The sequence below is a fragment of the Haliotis rufescens genome, unplaced genomic scaffold, assembly GCF_023055435.1.
Source record: "Haliotis rufescens isolate VD_foot unplaced genomic scaffold, xgHalRufe1.0.p SCAF_28, whole genome shotgun sequence".
NCBI classification, from domain to species: Eukaryota; Metazoa; Mollusca; class Gastropoda; order Lepetellida; family Haliotidae; genus Haliotis; species Haliotis rufescens.
In genome coordinates this window covers 1,151,360-1,166,696 of record NW_025963979.1, presented here as the reverse complement: position 1 = coordinate 1,166,696, position 15,337 = coordinate 1,151,360, and the positions used below count along the sequence as shown (strand labels likewise).

General features: G+C 38.8%; 1 protein-coding gene across 2 annotated transcripts in view; it reads right to left on the bottom strand.

Annotated features, from left to right (window-relative positions):
* The window catches only part of LOC124117562 (RNA polymerase I-specific transcription initiation factor RRN3-like), a 331,792-nt gene that overhangs the window by 235,210 nt on the left and 81,245 nt on the right, over nt 1-15,337 (bottom strand). For both annotated transcript variants that reach the window (XM_046479504.2, XM_048402649.1), the window contains one exon: nt 12,346-12,435. In XM_046479504.2, the coding sequence (XP_046335460.2) occupies nt 12,346-12,435 (90 nt within the window). The remainder of the gene's footprint in view (nt 1-12,345; nt 12,436-15,337) is intronic.

The window sequence follows — 15,337 nt, the reverse complement described above, 5'->3', positions numbered from 1 at the left end:
TGCTACTTTTGTTCCCATGGCTGTTCCGTTTATTTGCTGATAAAACTTGTTGTTGAAATAGAACGTGTTGGTCTGCAGTATACATTTCAAAGATTCCATGATGAACGTATGCGCGAAATTGCAGTCAATGGCATCTGGATGCTTATTCAACCAATATTGCACCGCTTGAAGTCCTAGATCATGGGGTATATTAGTATGCAAACTTTTCACGTCAAAGGTCACAAGAACAGCATCAATTGGTATGACTTCCAGTAGGTGACAAAACTTGGAACTTTCTTCATGAGAGATTTCAGAATTATATCTATGAAGTTGCTCAAACGTTGAGTAGGACTATTGGGGACTCCAATAATAGGCCTAAATGATAAGTCTTTAGGGTTATTGATTTCCACATATTCAAAATTCTGTTCCTTAACTGCTGAGTTTATCTCTTGACTTTTGTGCATTTTTGGCAGTCAAAAAAAAAAGTTTGCAGTCTGGGGATTGTAATTACATAAATAATCTTGTTCCTTTTCATGAGCTGATTAGAATAGCGTTTTATGTGCTTTTTGATTTTCTGTACTACAGCATTTTCTTGGTCATTAGTTTCCCAATAGAATTCCCGGTCTTGTAACAATTCATTCACTTAAGTTTCATAGAATGCCGAATCCATAATGACCACCGCTCCACCTTTATCAGCCTCTTTGATTACAATAGAATGATCATTTTTAATTCCCACTAGTGCTTCCCTCTCCTCAAATGATAAATTGTGTTTTACTCTGTTGGAACTATTTAAAGGAAATTTCTCGATAGTATCCGTAAATTCATCCAAATATTTGTCTCTATTTCGTTTAGGATTAAACCCACTTTTGTTTCTTAATAAAGGACACTTAGATTCATGACTTACATTTGATGTTGCAGCTTCCTGTGAGTAGACAATATTATCCTCTTCAAAACCTTCAAAATATTCCATAAGTCTCAGTCGTCTACAAAAATGATGTATATCCACTTTCAACTCTTCGTTGTTTTGTTTTGGTGTTGGCGTGAATTTCAGACCTTGTTTTAATAATTTGATTTCTGTATCTGTTGATTTTCTGTTTGAGAGAGATTTATTATTTTAGGATCAATTCGTGTATCTTCAGGCTTCTCAGAATCTGGTGATACTGTCTTTACCTGTATCGGTTTCTTTGATGCGGTAGCAGTTTAAATTATGGTTGTTTTCATAATTTTCATGAGGATATTTTCTATTTCTTTTCTGTTGCCATGTACGTTCTTGACCAGTGTGGTTCACATTTCCATAGAATCCGTCACCTCGAGGATGGAAACCTACTCTTTCCTCTTGTGAATAAACTTTGTATCGATCCTCCACGTATCTTCCACATGGTTGCCTCTTTGGGTTTAAATCCATCTGATCCTCATGAGTGTTTTGTTGGTAATTTTGTCCTGATCTAACTTGGTGGAACTGTTGCTGCACGTCACACTTAACCACACTTCCTTGAACACTTTATCTTTGGTCCCGTTTTCCTGAATGTCTTTCCCAGCATCATTTTTAGCCAGATCAGACTTTCTGATTTCCGTAAGAATTTCTTGTAACGTGTTGTTGGTTGTTTCCAACTTCTCACTGATTTCTTCTAGTATTCCCTTGGTTTCGTCACAGATGTTGTTTTCAAGGGATAATTTTGACTTTATATCTCTTTGGACATCTTGAACTGTATACACCGTACATTATATATAAACAAGTGATTTCATCAGGTGTATAAGTATAATGAAAACTTAACTTACATTGTACACTACTGCCTAGAAGTTCATTCCCCTTACACGCATGGGCAACGCGTTACGCAACCAGTGTGCATCGGGTTGGTCACGCGTGTGATACCCGTGTGCAACGCCTTGCACACGGGTGTGCACCCCGTCCGCCACTCGTGTGCAACGCGTGACACACTCATTAGAGGGGGAACAAACTTTTGTCCAAAGGAGGACCCGTCTTAAGCTGAACCTGGAGGTGGTAACAAGGAGAGAAAATTTTGTTATCCTGACGAAAAATGATAATACACATTTGCTAATGTCTCCTTTCTTTATGTGATTTTGTGGGAATAACATGAATACTGTTGTGTTTAAATAGATCTGTCTTGTTTTATACGACCATTGCTTCTAAATCCGATGGTGTTAAGAGAATACATGGTCCTGGAACATGTTATTGCAATTGAAATGCTTTTATTGTGATTTGACATTAACCGTCTGTAGTAAGACTTTCAGTGATAATATGTATGAGGTTTGGCGGCGCATTGTTTTTATTGGACCCTAATTACTTTATGATGACTTGGACTCTTTATCTCAGCTCCATTGCCGTGAGGCTGGGAAAGAGCAGCATGTAATTAATGAGGGTGGGTTATATCATTGAGGATACACTTGAGGGAGAGAATACTAATTACCGTACTACAGGAAGAGACCTGTAGACGTAAGCGCGGGGTTGTGTTTTAGCTGGCCGTTCGATAATGGCCGCCAGGAGAAGTGAGCTTTGACTGCGTCATCTAAAATAAATAGTAAGAAACAGCAGTGTTATTTTCACGGGTCTGTTGAATAAACTCCCAGCGCTACGGTCAATGTATCTTCTACTTGATCCTTGATACATCATTTTGGCATTCACAATATATAGTAATTCAACGTACAAAGGAGCACTGATCTAAAGCAATTCCGCGGGAGTAGTTGTTACCTGTGCATTACTGTATTTTCCCAGTGACTACCCGGAAAATATAGCAGAAATCTAGACTTGTTCGCGACCTGTGCTCGCCATTCGTAAGCGCATTTTTATTGAAAGTAGAAGGACGTATGGTCACATTGATCAACAAAAATGAAATACAGTTTTGGAAATGTGGGTATATTTGTGGGGAGCATCGGTAATGGTGATGCAGTTTTGATAAGTCACTTGCTTGGTAATTGTGCGATCTTTGTGTACACTATTTTGACTTGCAACACAAAGTAATATTTCATCTGAACATTGCTTATTTTACCGTGTGTATATGTTTACATTCAAAATGTAAACATATTTCACTAAGGAAATTTATTAAACGCCTAAATATTCAGTTTATTTTACAAATTAACTGAAAAATATGTCCATCTTTATTAATATGATAACGAATTCCAAATATTTGTTTATGTTAAATATCATCACCAAGTACAGTTCTGTATTGTTGGGCTTCTTTTCTTAGCATAATTAATATATTGTGATGTGTTTAAGCTCTTTTGATCGTCTTTATCATTTTTAGTTGTCGGTTAAATAAATGAATGGATTATTCAGTCAATTTGTAAAATGACTGAAATATTTAGATATTTAATAAATTGCCTGAGTGAATCATATTTTACACATTGACTGTAACATATACACGCTTACAAAAGAAAATACTTGTGAAAACAACGTCTATTGCGCATCGAAAAACTTCCCAACCAAACGGAAAGGAACAAGAATGATTCTGTTCAAAGCTGCAGCGAATGAATGAAAACAAAATGCGAATATAATTATTACAACCTACCAAAGTTATAATGTATCCGGGAATATCAACATAAAGGAACAATATCCATTGCGTCTGCAGCTGTACAAAAATACTTATTCGATGTCAAATGTCTACGTGAGAATCAAATACTTTAATAATAATTATTTGGAAACAATATTTGGAATATATATGAAATATATTAAAATATTTAAATATATCGTTTTAAACGTTATTTAAATGTATCGAATATTATAACCCGTGTTTGTTTCTTAACTGATCACTTAGTTTGTTTCAATTGTTTCACATAGCTGCCAAGTTAGCTGAGAAAGCCCACGTGACAACTATTTTTATAATGTCCTCGGTTCTTAAAAACATACATTGAGTTAGATAACAATGAACAACCAGTCAGTGTATTATCGGTTACCCTTTGAACAAAGTATGTTGTTTTTACATCTGTACTTCACGCCATGATATGAGTGTATTGCCTAGGTTTAGTAAACGTACCTTCACATGTAAACACTTACTTTTGACATATCCACTGTGCAAGATAACAGTAATTAATCAATCAACGTATTTCCTGTTGATCCTTTGATGTCTGGGAATGATCAGTTGATTTACAAAAAAAGTAAAGCAACTGACCATACATCTCTTGCTGGGCTGCCACGTGCGTATCACATAACTCACATTCCACCTCACTTCAAACCTGGATTTAGATTGAATAATTACCCCAGGTACAAGAAAGACCAAATTTGAACCTTTATAATCTGAGTGGTGCTACAACTAAGTATACATGTTATAAATTCATTAACTGAGCAGCAAGTGAATTACGACAAATACACAAGTGTAGGGTTATACCAGAAAATGTGGATGACAACAAGGGAGTAGTAATTGTATCATCCACGCAATACGAAATCCGCAAATGCTTTCACTCAGGGATACTTTTTTATTATTAAACTGTAACCATCAGGGGTATTTCCAAATAACGACATCCGATGAGCTTTCGCCATTATTTGTCTGTTTGTTTAGGCTGAAGAAATTAATTACCATGCGCCCTTTGTTGAAATCTTCATAGATCACGGGTAACCAATCAGTTTTCAAAAATGCGCCAGCCTTCATTTGCGAAATATCTACTGCTCTCAAAATTAAAGTCAGAACTTTCTAACCAAGGATTACCAGTTGGCTGAACATTCCCAGGGAAAACAGCCAGTGTCCACTCTGTGAATCTATCGCTATGGGAGATGAATTGCATTATTTATTCCAATGTGAAGCTTTTCACAAACGGCGATATGAACTCTTAAATAAGCAATATCTTAAGTTTCCAAACATTTAAGAAAATTATGACCACTAACAGTGTAAGAAATCTAAAAGGCCTATCTAAATTCCTTAACAATGTGTACAATACAATTGGTAAATTGTATTAGTATCCACGTATCCTATTTTTATTATTTTTGTTAAATTGTACATAACAAAAATTGTAGATAATTGTATGTCATGTTATTCTAAGAATAAATGAGTTTGAGTTTGAGTCCGACACCCGAGAAGAAGCCAGAGATTAGTGCCCCTTTTTGAATAGTTTACAATCATGTGTTTTAGGGTTAGCTGTGTTGGCTTAAACGTATTTTTATTTCAAAAGAAATCTGGATCGGTAAACAAGCAAAACTTGCTTATGTAATACCACTCCAGGTAACAACTTAACAACAGCTGAATATATATAAGAGAGTGATGAACATAAACATACAAAATGCACAAATGAAATACACGAAGCCAATACACTGAAGCAAGTGGTGTCTGTGAAATAAGGTAATGCAGTTTTCCTTTACTACATGCATAAAATTAAGCTACTCAAACCTTTTCCTTTGACAATGATTTCGTGAACTGATTTAAGAAGAGTCATGTTTGTAGAACTGCTTAACTACTGCCACGTAATATAATTTTTAGACCATACCCATATGTGTAGAAATACACAGTGTTTCTGATATTATCGTATTTTTTGACAGTTATAGAAAAAGTGAATTGCATCTTCAAGGTGATATCCACAAGTGCAGTCTGGTATGTCTGATACATGTCGTCTAAACTTATCAGCGTTTAAGTCACTGCAGCCGAGCCTAAGGCGACAGTGGACAATTTGGCATGATCTATGAAAATATTTGAAGTCAAAATTATTAGTAATTGCATCAGAACGATTACTTAATGATTTGATTTCTTTTAATGAGCGAGCATTAGTTACTTCATCGGATAGAGGGTTCCGCAGGTTGATCATATCCAGAAGAAATTATTATTAAGCATAGGTCTGTGTTCTACATTTGATTGTTTGTATGTTGAATCTATTTCTAAGGTTATATTTGCTGTTATCAGAGAATTGATATACACTTTTCAAAAATTTTGGCTAAGCAACTTGTGAGTGCTACAGGTCTTTAATTTGAGCATTCATGTTCATCGCTGACACTGACACCGCATCAGCCCGGCAGTGGACTTGACACAGTTATTTGCGCACCGATTATATAACTCCTACAGACAGGGTGGGGTGGTTGTTTAAAGCGAAACGGACGACCCCGTCTGTTATCTAATAAATGCTGTGCGGCGCCTTTGATCTTGCCTCAAAACATACAACTTATAGTAGTAAACGACGATCAGGATGGCCTGGAAATAAACACAATTCTGTCTGCCCAGTGTATCCACAATTAACTAGAATGCTTCATATCCACAAATATATATATAGAAAATAGATATTTGCCCACAGCAAATATTCATTTGCTTAATTGCATCGGTATGGTTTATCAGAACATGTACAATGCTTTCTTACGCTTGGTGAGGCAGACTAAAATTGAACATTAGGATAACGTCAGCAGGGATAAAAGAGGTCGTACCAAAGAACTTTAATTTCTAGTGGAAAAGTCAGACATTCCGATCAACCACTACCAGGCCCGGCCGGATCTCAAGGTTGACCAGATCAACACCCCAAAGGAACATCTCTACGCCAAACAAGGAGTCCCTTTCGTCATGGTGCACAAGAAGGGGGGACAGGACATCGAGTACGACATCACAAACTATACAGACTTGTACCACTTCTTCCAGAGTAGTGGCGTACCGACCTCAAACCACTTCGTCGCCAATACCGCCGCCCTCCTTGCCAAGAGTCTCTATCAGAATCCCAACCCCCAGGATGAGAAGCTGACCAAGAGACTACTAGAAGGATACCGCCGCTAGACTTCTAGCCACACATGCTCGCCAGCCGACGCCGTGCCTTCCCACGCTTGCCCACCCCCACCCCCCCCACCCCCCCCCACCCCCAGGCCCAAACTTTTCCATATTATTGAATATTCTTTTATCACCCACTCCCACCCAGCCAAACCCCAACCCCTTTAACTTTATTAGAATAGGCTGTAAACTTATATATTTTTTTGGGGGGTGCGCTTCTTTATTTAATCATTACGCTTTTTTACCCTAATAGTATAAGTGCTTCCCCGTGTGCGAGATAGGCTTAAGTCGGAAAGCGCACGTTAAATCTCCGAGGTACCTATCTACCAGAACTTTATTTCCTGTTCTGGTCATACATAAATATATGTAAGTTACGTACATGGGGAGGCTAGATTATTTACAGCTAACAGCAATATAGTGCAAATGTTATGTTCAATAAAAGAAAACGTTGATAGATCTATAACACACTTTTTGTACTATTAAACAAACTGTGGACTTTTAAGACATTTTCGCTTATTGTAATAACATCTAGCTAACAAATCATGTCTATCTCTGAAATCCACAAGCATAGTTGCTGTCAAACCTAAAAAACATATTCAGGGAGGTCAGTTTTGTCTTGCCAAGCACCTTAAGGTGAGTTTATTTTTAAACTGTCAAAAGCGATTGTCCCTTCAATACTAGTATATGGCTGGAAGCTGTTTCTCGGACTGTTATGAGTTATGATGTATTTTATGATATTACTGGGGAATGTTCAAATTAGTTACTGTCATTTAATCCAACGTTCTAACTGTCAACTGTCTCAACAGGACCATAGGTTTGGTTATATATCTCCTCCCTGTCTCTATGTCTTAAGTTGTTAATCGGTAACTGCGGTCCAAATGTATCAACTTATTCATCTATTGTTGCAAACTTGACTGATTTAAACATATCTAATTGATCATGAACTACTCAGTCAGTCAAGCACCTGTATCAGAAATGTAAAACCAGCCATGTTTCATGTAGTCCCAATATCACTGAAAAATGCTGATGAAACGTGACATATAAATTTACTCACAGACAATATATTTTTCGTGAGAGTGAAGCACAATTTTATTAAAGTTTTATTAACAATTTCATAAACTATAATAATATTAATATGAAAATTCATCATCACTTGCCAAGTTTATGAACATGTCCCCATTTTGGAGATGTCACATATAAACAAGGATTCGAACTAAGTTTGATCGTCTTTGACACTGAGGTTTATCCCCACTTTGCCAGCAAACTGCAGAAGATTAACAGTGAGTGAGCATCGTTTCTATGTTTATACAAGAAAAGATGTTATGCCAAAAACGCTCACAGTAGTTAGTGAGTAAACTCACGACCTGTCATGACCTGGTTGAGTGACTTCCTCCAATCAACGTGAAAGGATTACCCACAGAGAAAGAAAGGATTAAAGTCACCCATAAATCTTATCCTAACGTAGTACTCCAACTTCTAAATGCCTCTCAAAGAAGGATTAAAATCCTAAATATATCCTATCTACGTGGTATAGGTACTCACAACCTCTAATAATAAACTGTTACGTTTGGTATCCCCAGCAATACTCACTATGGTCATTGGGCAAATGTAAAAATCACAAACCCTAACGAGATTCTGTCTACATGGTCACACCCGGTGATTGTGAAGATCTCAAATTTTATCAACAGTCAGACAGCATGGCTGTTCATATTCATTTACAACATCCTCTTATAATTAGTATAAAAGTGTCCCACACAAAACCTTCTTTTATTTATTCTTTCAAAATACAAAAAAGAAAGTGGGGTGTGGGGAAATGGGACATATTCCTACGTGAAATAATGAGACATTAGTAGTGGTGACGGCTATATCATAATTGTACTGTCTAAAGCATAAATTTGGCGAACGAAAAATGTTATATTTGCAATCAAATGGAATGACTCGTGTGGGCAAATGAATATGTTCGCAAATCCACAAACAATCATTTTATTAATGGCGAACATTTACCAACCCGCGACAATCGTGTCAACACGGGGGTTCCCCTAGCAATAAACTCGCATCTAAATTCTCAACGCGTGTTAGGGGAATGAACTTTTAGGCAGTAGTGTAGTCCTAGGCGACGCATAACAGTTGTATTAGAGAGATTGAGAGAGAGAGAGAGGGGGGGGGGGGGTGATCTTTTTTTCTATATGAATATATTACATGATAGATAGGCTATACACGTTATCATCTACCAGTAGTTTCTGTGAATTCAACAAAAGAATGCTCTATCCCTTCTTATACATGGCTCATTGGAGTCCGAATTCTTTCATATCACTATAGTTAATCTCTCATGTCATGACAGATTAACTTTACCATTATGAAAGAATCGGGTGATCCTTAACTTCTTTTGAGTAGTATATATCAGATGACTTTAATATTGGCAAAGCATTCAGACTCCTAGTCCACTGTGGTAGGGATGGTCCGTGTGACATATCTCTAGGAGACTGCTAGCCCGAAAGTGGATCTCACTTTTAATGGCCGCTGCGTGAGAAAGGTGTATTGGCATGGCTTTGGATGGAAAATCCCAGTCGTGACTGTCCGAGGGTTCATTGCCTACCCCACCTTGGATCCATAAATGGAGACGCAGACTGCCAGTACGTGATAGTCCGACATCCTCCTAGCGTGCCACAAGGACTGCTGAGCAAGGGGCTTATGTGATACCTGCCTGAACCTATTAAAGTTTGACGGTGAGAGAAGGGAACAAAAGTTACACTTCAAACCCAACATACAAATTTGAGTGCTGTTAAGACACCATGGGTGAGGTTCCTTGGCTGACTTCTTACCACAGCTGATGGTATAAAATGCAAGCATAAATAATATACAATTTAAGTGGAGTTGTAACAAAAACAAGATTACAGGGAAATAACCTAAAGTATAATTCAGAATAAATTGGTGGCTGCAGGTAATTATATCAATAATAAATACCAGGCCAGCAACTGACAAAGAAACTTCTGCATGGTGGATTAGAGCATCAACTCGAGAAGAATTAAGACAATTGTCTCTTAGTGAACTATTATATTATATTATGTTATTATACAAATACACACATAAATATTATATTCTCCACTTCTTGCAGGGAAGAAATTTGGATGGAAGCAAAATTTTAAAGACAGAATTAAGCCAAAAAGTTGAAGACCATTTATAAACACAAGTCTTTCCTGTGACAAGCAGCAATATGGAGATCTGTTACATCATCACTTCTGTTTGATCATGTAGCAGCTATGAGAGGGTAGGCTTCACAACTGGTTAGAACAATCTTTTCATCAGCCTCAACCTTTCACATCTTTGTTTCTGTCCAAAATAAGCAGTAAATGCATTAAGGAGTATAATGCAGGAAAAGTTAAAAGATATACCTTCACTAGAATTACCATAATATTTGCTGATATCAGATGGCTACACAATAAATCGCAAAGAACAGTGAAAAACAAAATGTGGTTTATTTCATGATGACATATTGTTCTATCATGACGTCATTTCTGAAGATTTGAACAGATGAGAGGGGAGTGTCTAGTGTGTTGTTCCCCAAAGATGTACCTGGGCAACACAGATGAAAACAATGGCTGAATGATCGCATACAAAAGTTAGAGAGATAAGACAATTGATTTGGGGAAAAGAGGTACAGTTAAAACACATCTGTGACATCATCCTATTGTTTGAACGCTCCATTATTTTTCAGGAATGGAGAGTTGTTTGTCAACTATACTAAACATTATCTTGAACCAACATTTTAATTAATTTCCACTTGGAATAGACGGAACTATTTTTTACATTTATTGACAAGTGAATAATTTCATATATTTTTCCGAAAACATGTGTCGCATGCGGGATTTGAACCCGCATCCTTTGAATTGAAAACCTGTAATTGTCAACCTCAGCTACGGCGGCACATGAAGGTATGTTGTGAAATTAACTATTAAATATTTTCATAATTTTGCATAATGCTCTAAAGCTCAAAATAATATGTATATAGTTTGTGTTAGAGCAGGTTACCTACAACAATGTTCATATTTATAGCAATTAGATAAACCTTTGACGAGAAAATACAAATCAGGTAATATATATATCTTTGTTCGGGGCTCTATATTTCCTATTATTCCCTTCAGCATGTATTGACAATGTGCAAGCGATTGATAAATACAAGTTTAGGACCCAACAAAATTATGAACAGCCGTGAACCATGCATTGTAAATGTCAGCTCGCGATGGAGCTTGGCGCACGTGCAACAGCGGCAGAGAACGCATTCCTCATGCATCACGCAAGGGCGACTCACGCAGTATAAATACAGACAACAAAGAGTTCTGGTTTATTTTTCAAATATTTTCCACAACATAATATTTTGTCAAAGTGTAAAAGTAGGGATGAGTTTTAAGTAGGGGAATATCCTCGTAATTCTCCATTCCTTAAAAATAATGTGCCTCGGCCCCTGCGGGGCTTCTGCTCCATTATTTTTAAGGAATGGAGAGTTACTCAGACATTCCCCTATACATAATTGGTGTGAAAATAATTGTGAAAATATCTGGGAAATACGAAACTTAACACCCCTATTCATAAACTGGACTTTTCTGACATTGCAGAGGCCGGACTGTATTCAGTAAGTCATCATTACTTAAACACAGGTAAAATATCAACAACGTCAGTATGGGACACAGCACATATGGATCTCTTTGCAACATGCACAGAACTGTTTCATCCGTCTTAGCTTGTATGACCAGCATTCGGTGATATACATAGTCATCATGGTCTCTGTGCATGGTCTCTGTGCATGGTCTCCGTGCCGCGCATGGTCTCTGTGCATGGTTTCTGCGCATGGTCTCTGTGCATGGTCTCTGTGCACGAAGCTGAAGTTTGGTGATCATGACTTGAACTAACTTGAATCTACTTACAGCCATTAACATTCATACAGCAAGTGGTTCTTGAGAACAAGTGGTTCTTTAACAAAGTCACTAGCAACAAAATCACAATAATTTGAACAAAATATGGTGGGTGTCAACAAGAGAAGGAACCTGTAGGTCAAACATAGGCTGAAGCAGTATCAGATATTTAACAATGAACATGTTACAGGCGCAAAGCTCCATTTCATTACTAGCCTGATATGAGGTGCATGACAACATAGCTTTGCCCTACTTAATAATAAAGTGACTATCAGGAGCACACCATGGGGCTTCGATGACAGGATATGGAGCACAAATACGCAAATGGAAATAGTTTTTCAAATTTTAGGATATTTTCTCAATAAAAGTTAAACATCTCATAAAGTATATTTATCTAAATGTGTGGACTCGTCCAAAAAACTGAATCGGGCACACTCAGAAATTATTTCATGCATGATTTAAAAACACACAGAACCGTCGACGGACTGTCCCTTTAAGGTTTGCTCATGAAGTAGTTGTGCAACACACACTCAATGATGATTAAATATAAAAAGAAAAGTATATAATTGTAAAACAAAATGCTATAAATAAAGTCTTTTAACTTGTTTCCTAAACTTAGATAATATACATACTCAAAAACAATGGCCTCAACCCATGTTGCTTAACTTCGTATTATCACTGACACCAAAGAGTTTGCAAATGATTTTGTCATGGTAGACTGGATATACTGTGTTTTAAATTAAGATCAGTGAGGTATCAAATATACTTACCATCAGTGAACCTACAAGGACTTCATGAGTGCGATCAAGCTGGGCTACACATCCACGCATACTTTGCAAAATGAAGACCAGTTCTCTGGACTGTAAATAAAACATTTCAGTTAAACATTCTTCCATACAGGAAAGTCAGACACATTTCAACTAATTACCTAATTTTAGTATCTTCATTCAAGAACATGTTTTGTTGATTCACACGTAAGAATAAAAAAATTAGTAAAATCTAAACATTTTTTACATTTGTATACTTATCCTGCATTACTACTTAATGCATTTACTGCTGTTTTCTGACAGAGAGATGAACTGTGTGAGATCCAGCTGCTGAAGAAAAGTTGTTCCAACCAGTACAGGAAGCAGCGCCCTCTCACAGTCAGCGCGTGACCCGGAAGTCATGACGTGACATCAAAACACAAAACTGCTTTAAACATAACATCTGAAACCTCCTCGTGTTGCAGGATAAGTATACAAATGCAAAAAATATTTAGATTTTACACAAAAGTTTAACTCCTGCATAACTCCGTATTGCATCTTTATCAGACGGCACGGCTGATGGGCATACCTTCAGATGTGATCCATAATAAACCCTTGTCAAAGTCCACATGCATACAAGTGATGACCGGAACATCTATGACCATTCCTGTATTCAGGAAGAGTCGATGCAAAAAGGAAAAACCCAAATAGGTGACAGAAATAGAATGAGGCAAATAGCCAAAAGCTACAACTGACCTAAGAGCGAATGCGGAACACAGTAGAGCCCTCTAATCTGGCGTGATCAACACCAGAGAGTTCGAAGGGCCCCACTTTGGGTATCTAAGAATCAGTGGCATCAGTGTCAACATCTACTACCATTCTCGAGAGCCAATGTGGAATGCCGGAGAGCCCTCTAGTCTGGGGTGATAAACACCAGAGAGGCAGACTTTAGACCGTCGTAGGAAAACCTTCAATGCCCTAACAGGGCATAATAAAAGCTCCGCCTCTTCATCGGCACCCACAATGGACGAGAGGTGAGGATGGTGAATGATAATTCAGGCTGTCCTCAGAGTTGATTCTTGGCAATGAAGTCCCAGCACAACCCAAGACACACAATGCCATGATTACTGTGTTCGAACCGTTTTGGGGATCAACCGAGACGGAAAGCACAGAGTTAATGGCGACCAGGTATGTAGAGATGGTAGAGCCCTTCAACCAAAGTGTGCTGCACAAATAAAGGAGAAACTGCAGTGACGCTGTCAAATGATCCTGGTGTTTGTCTGAGCAGGGGGCCTGGAAGGAGCACCCTTTGTCGACATACAGTCCCCGTGTAGACAAAAAACAGACTGAAGCAATAGCCTTGGCCGTTCAAGCCGAGTAGTTCATGGCTCCTAAGGCATTCGGCAGAAGCATCAGGTGTGCATACAAAAACAGCAATCTGCTGTGTGGGTGTAACACTGGGAACGCTGAGGGCATTGACTGCCATAGCTGATGGATCCGGCATCTTTTGGCAGGTCAAGGTGAACACATCTGAGTGGAGCTACTACCCGAGGGAGCCACCATGTCTGGCCTGGACAGAGCTTGTGACAGAACATGCTCTCATGAGTGCTATATGAGAAATTACAGGTCCAGGCTGACCAGCAAGTCGAAGAAGCAGAAGGTCTGGTTTAGCAGGGATGGACAGTGGAGAGTACCCTGGTTCCTCAAACACCACACCATGGTGATGTTGTCCATGGATATGATCAACAGGGCGTGACCTAGAATGCTCTGCCAGCAAGTGGTGGCCAGGATAAGTGCTTTATCTTGAGGCCACTGACAAAGTGGAAGCGGCAGTGGAAGAACCAAACCTCATGTAGACGAAATATACCCGCTCCACAACCGACTGCAGAGGCATCGACTTCACTGGTTAGTCAGAAGTTGAAGCAATGTCCATAAGATAAGGCGGAAATCTGGAAAACTGTGGTTCTGGAAGATCGCACCGTACTGCACGAAGTAATGAAATCATTTCCATCCCCTGTGTGTCGTATAAGCACTCCAAATCTTATATCGAGTTAACAATGAAGGAAGGAAACATGATACTCAGCATGTAGTTGTGGAAAGAATTAGAACACCGAAGCTGTATCTGGTAGCCAAGGCTGAAGATATATAAAAGTTGTAGTCTGAAAGATCATACCATACAAAGTTCCATCCCTTGAACGCTATATAAGCGCTAGTTCTTATAGCAAGGGGGCGATGAAACGTGGTGCCTCCCGACAGCAATGTTGGTAGCGGAGGTATCCCAATTCCATCCTCTGCACATGGATGGGCATCTGGTCGAGTGGTTGCACCATGCATACAAGTAAACCCGGGAGCACAGTGAAGAGCCTCTTTATGGAATTCTGGCGCTAAGGCAGGGTAGAGTAGTGTTGGTGCTGGCGATGTCGACGAAGAAGACAGTGGATGTCGTCATCATATGGCAGTGCCGGTGTAGAGCAAAAATGAACACCGTGATATGGGAGATGCCTTGTCCTGACCAGTCAACGATTATCCCGAGAAGTGGGTACCCGTAGACTTTGACCATGGGGTCAAACAGGCTAAATGAGCGTGAACAGTGAAAATCTGCCAGTTCTAATACAGACGCTGTCCACCAGAAGCCATGTTTTGATGGAAACCTAGCACGTCTCGGCCAAGCGGCTCGTAGGAGGCTTTGAAGAAACAGCTTCAACAAACATGTGAGCTCCTTCAGCTTCATCCAAGGAGTGAACCTGCAGGTCATCTCTTCTGGCGCTTTAAAAGACGGGGTTAAGGAGAACGTTGCAAAACAAAACCTCGTCCAGACAACCAGTTGGCAAGTTGAATCAGTCCAAATGTCTACTGGTTTGAAAAGATTCCTCCCAGGAATCTGAACGATAGTCACGATCTCAACGACGTACTGGAGAGCAGCTACAAGAGTGGCGACAATTGAAAAGATGTGGTTACCTTGTCGATCCGTTGTGACCATCTATGAGTGTCAGTAATAGGAGGAGGTGCCAGTGGC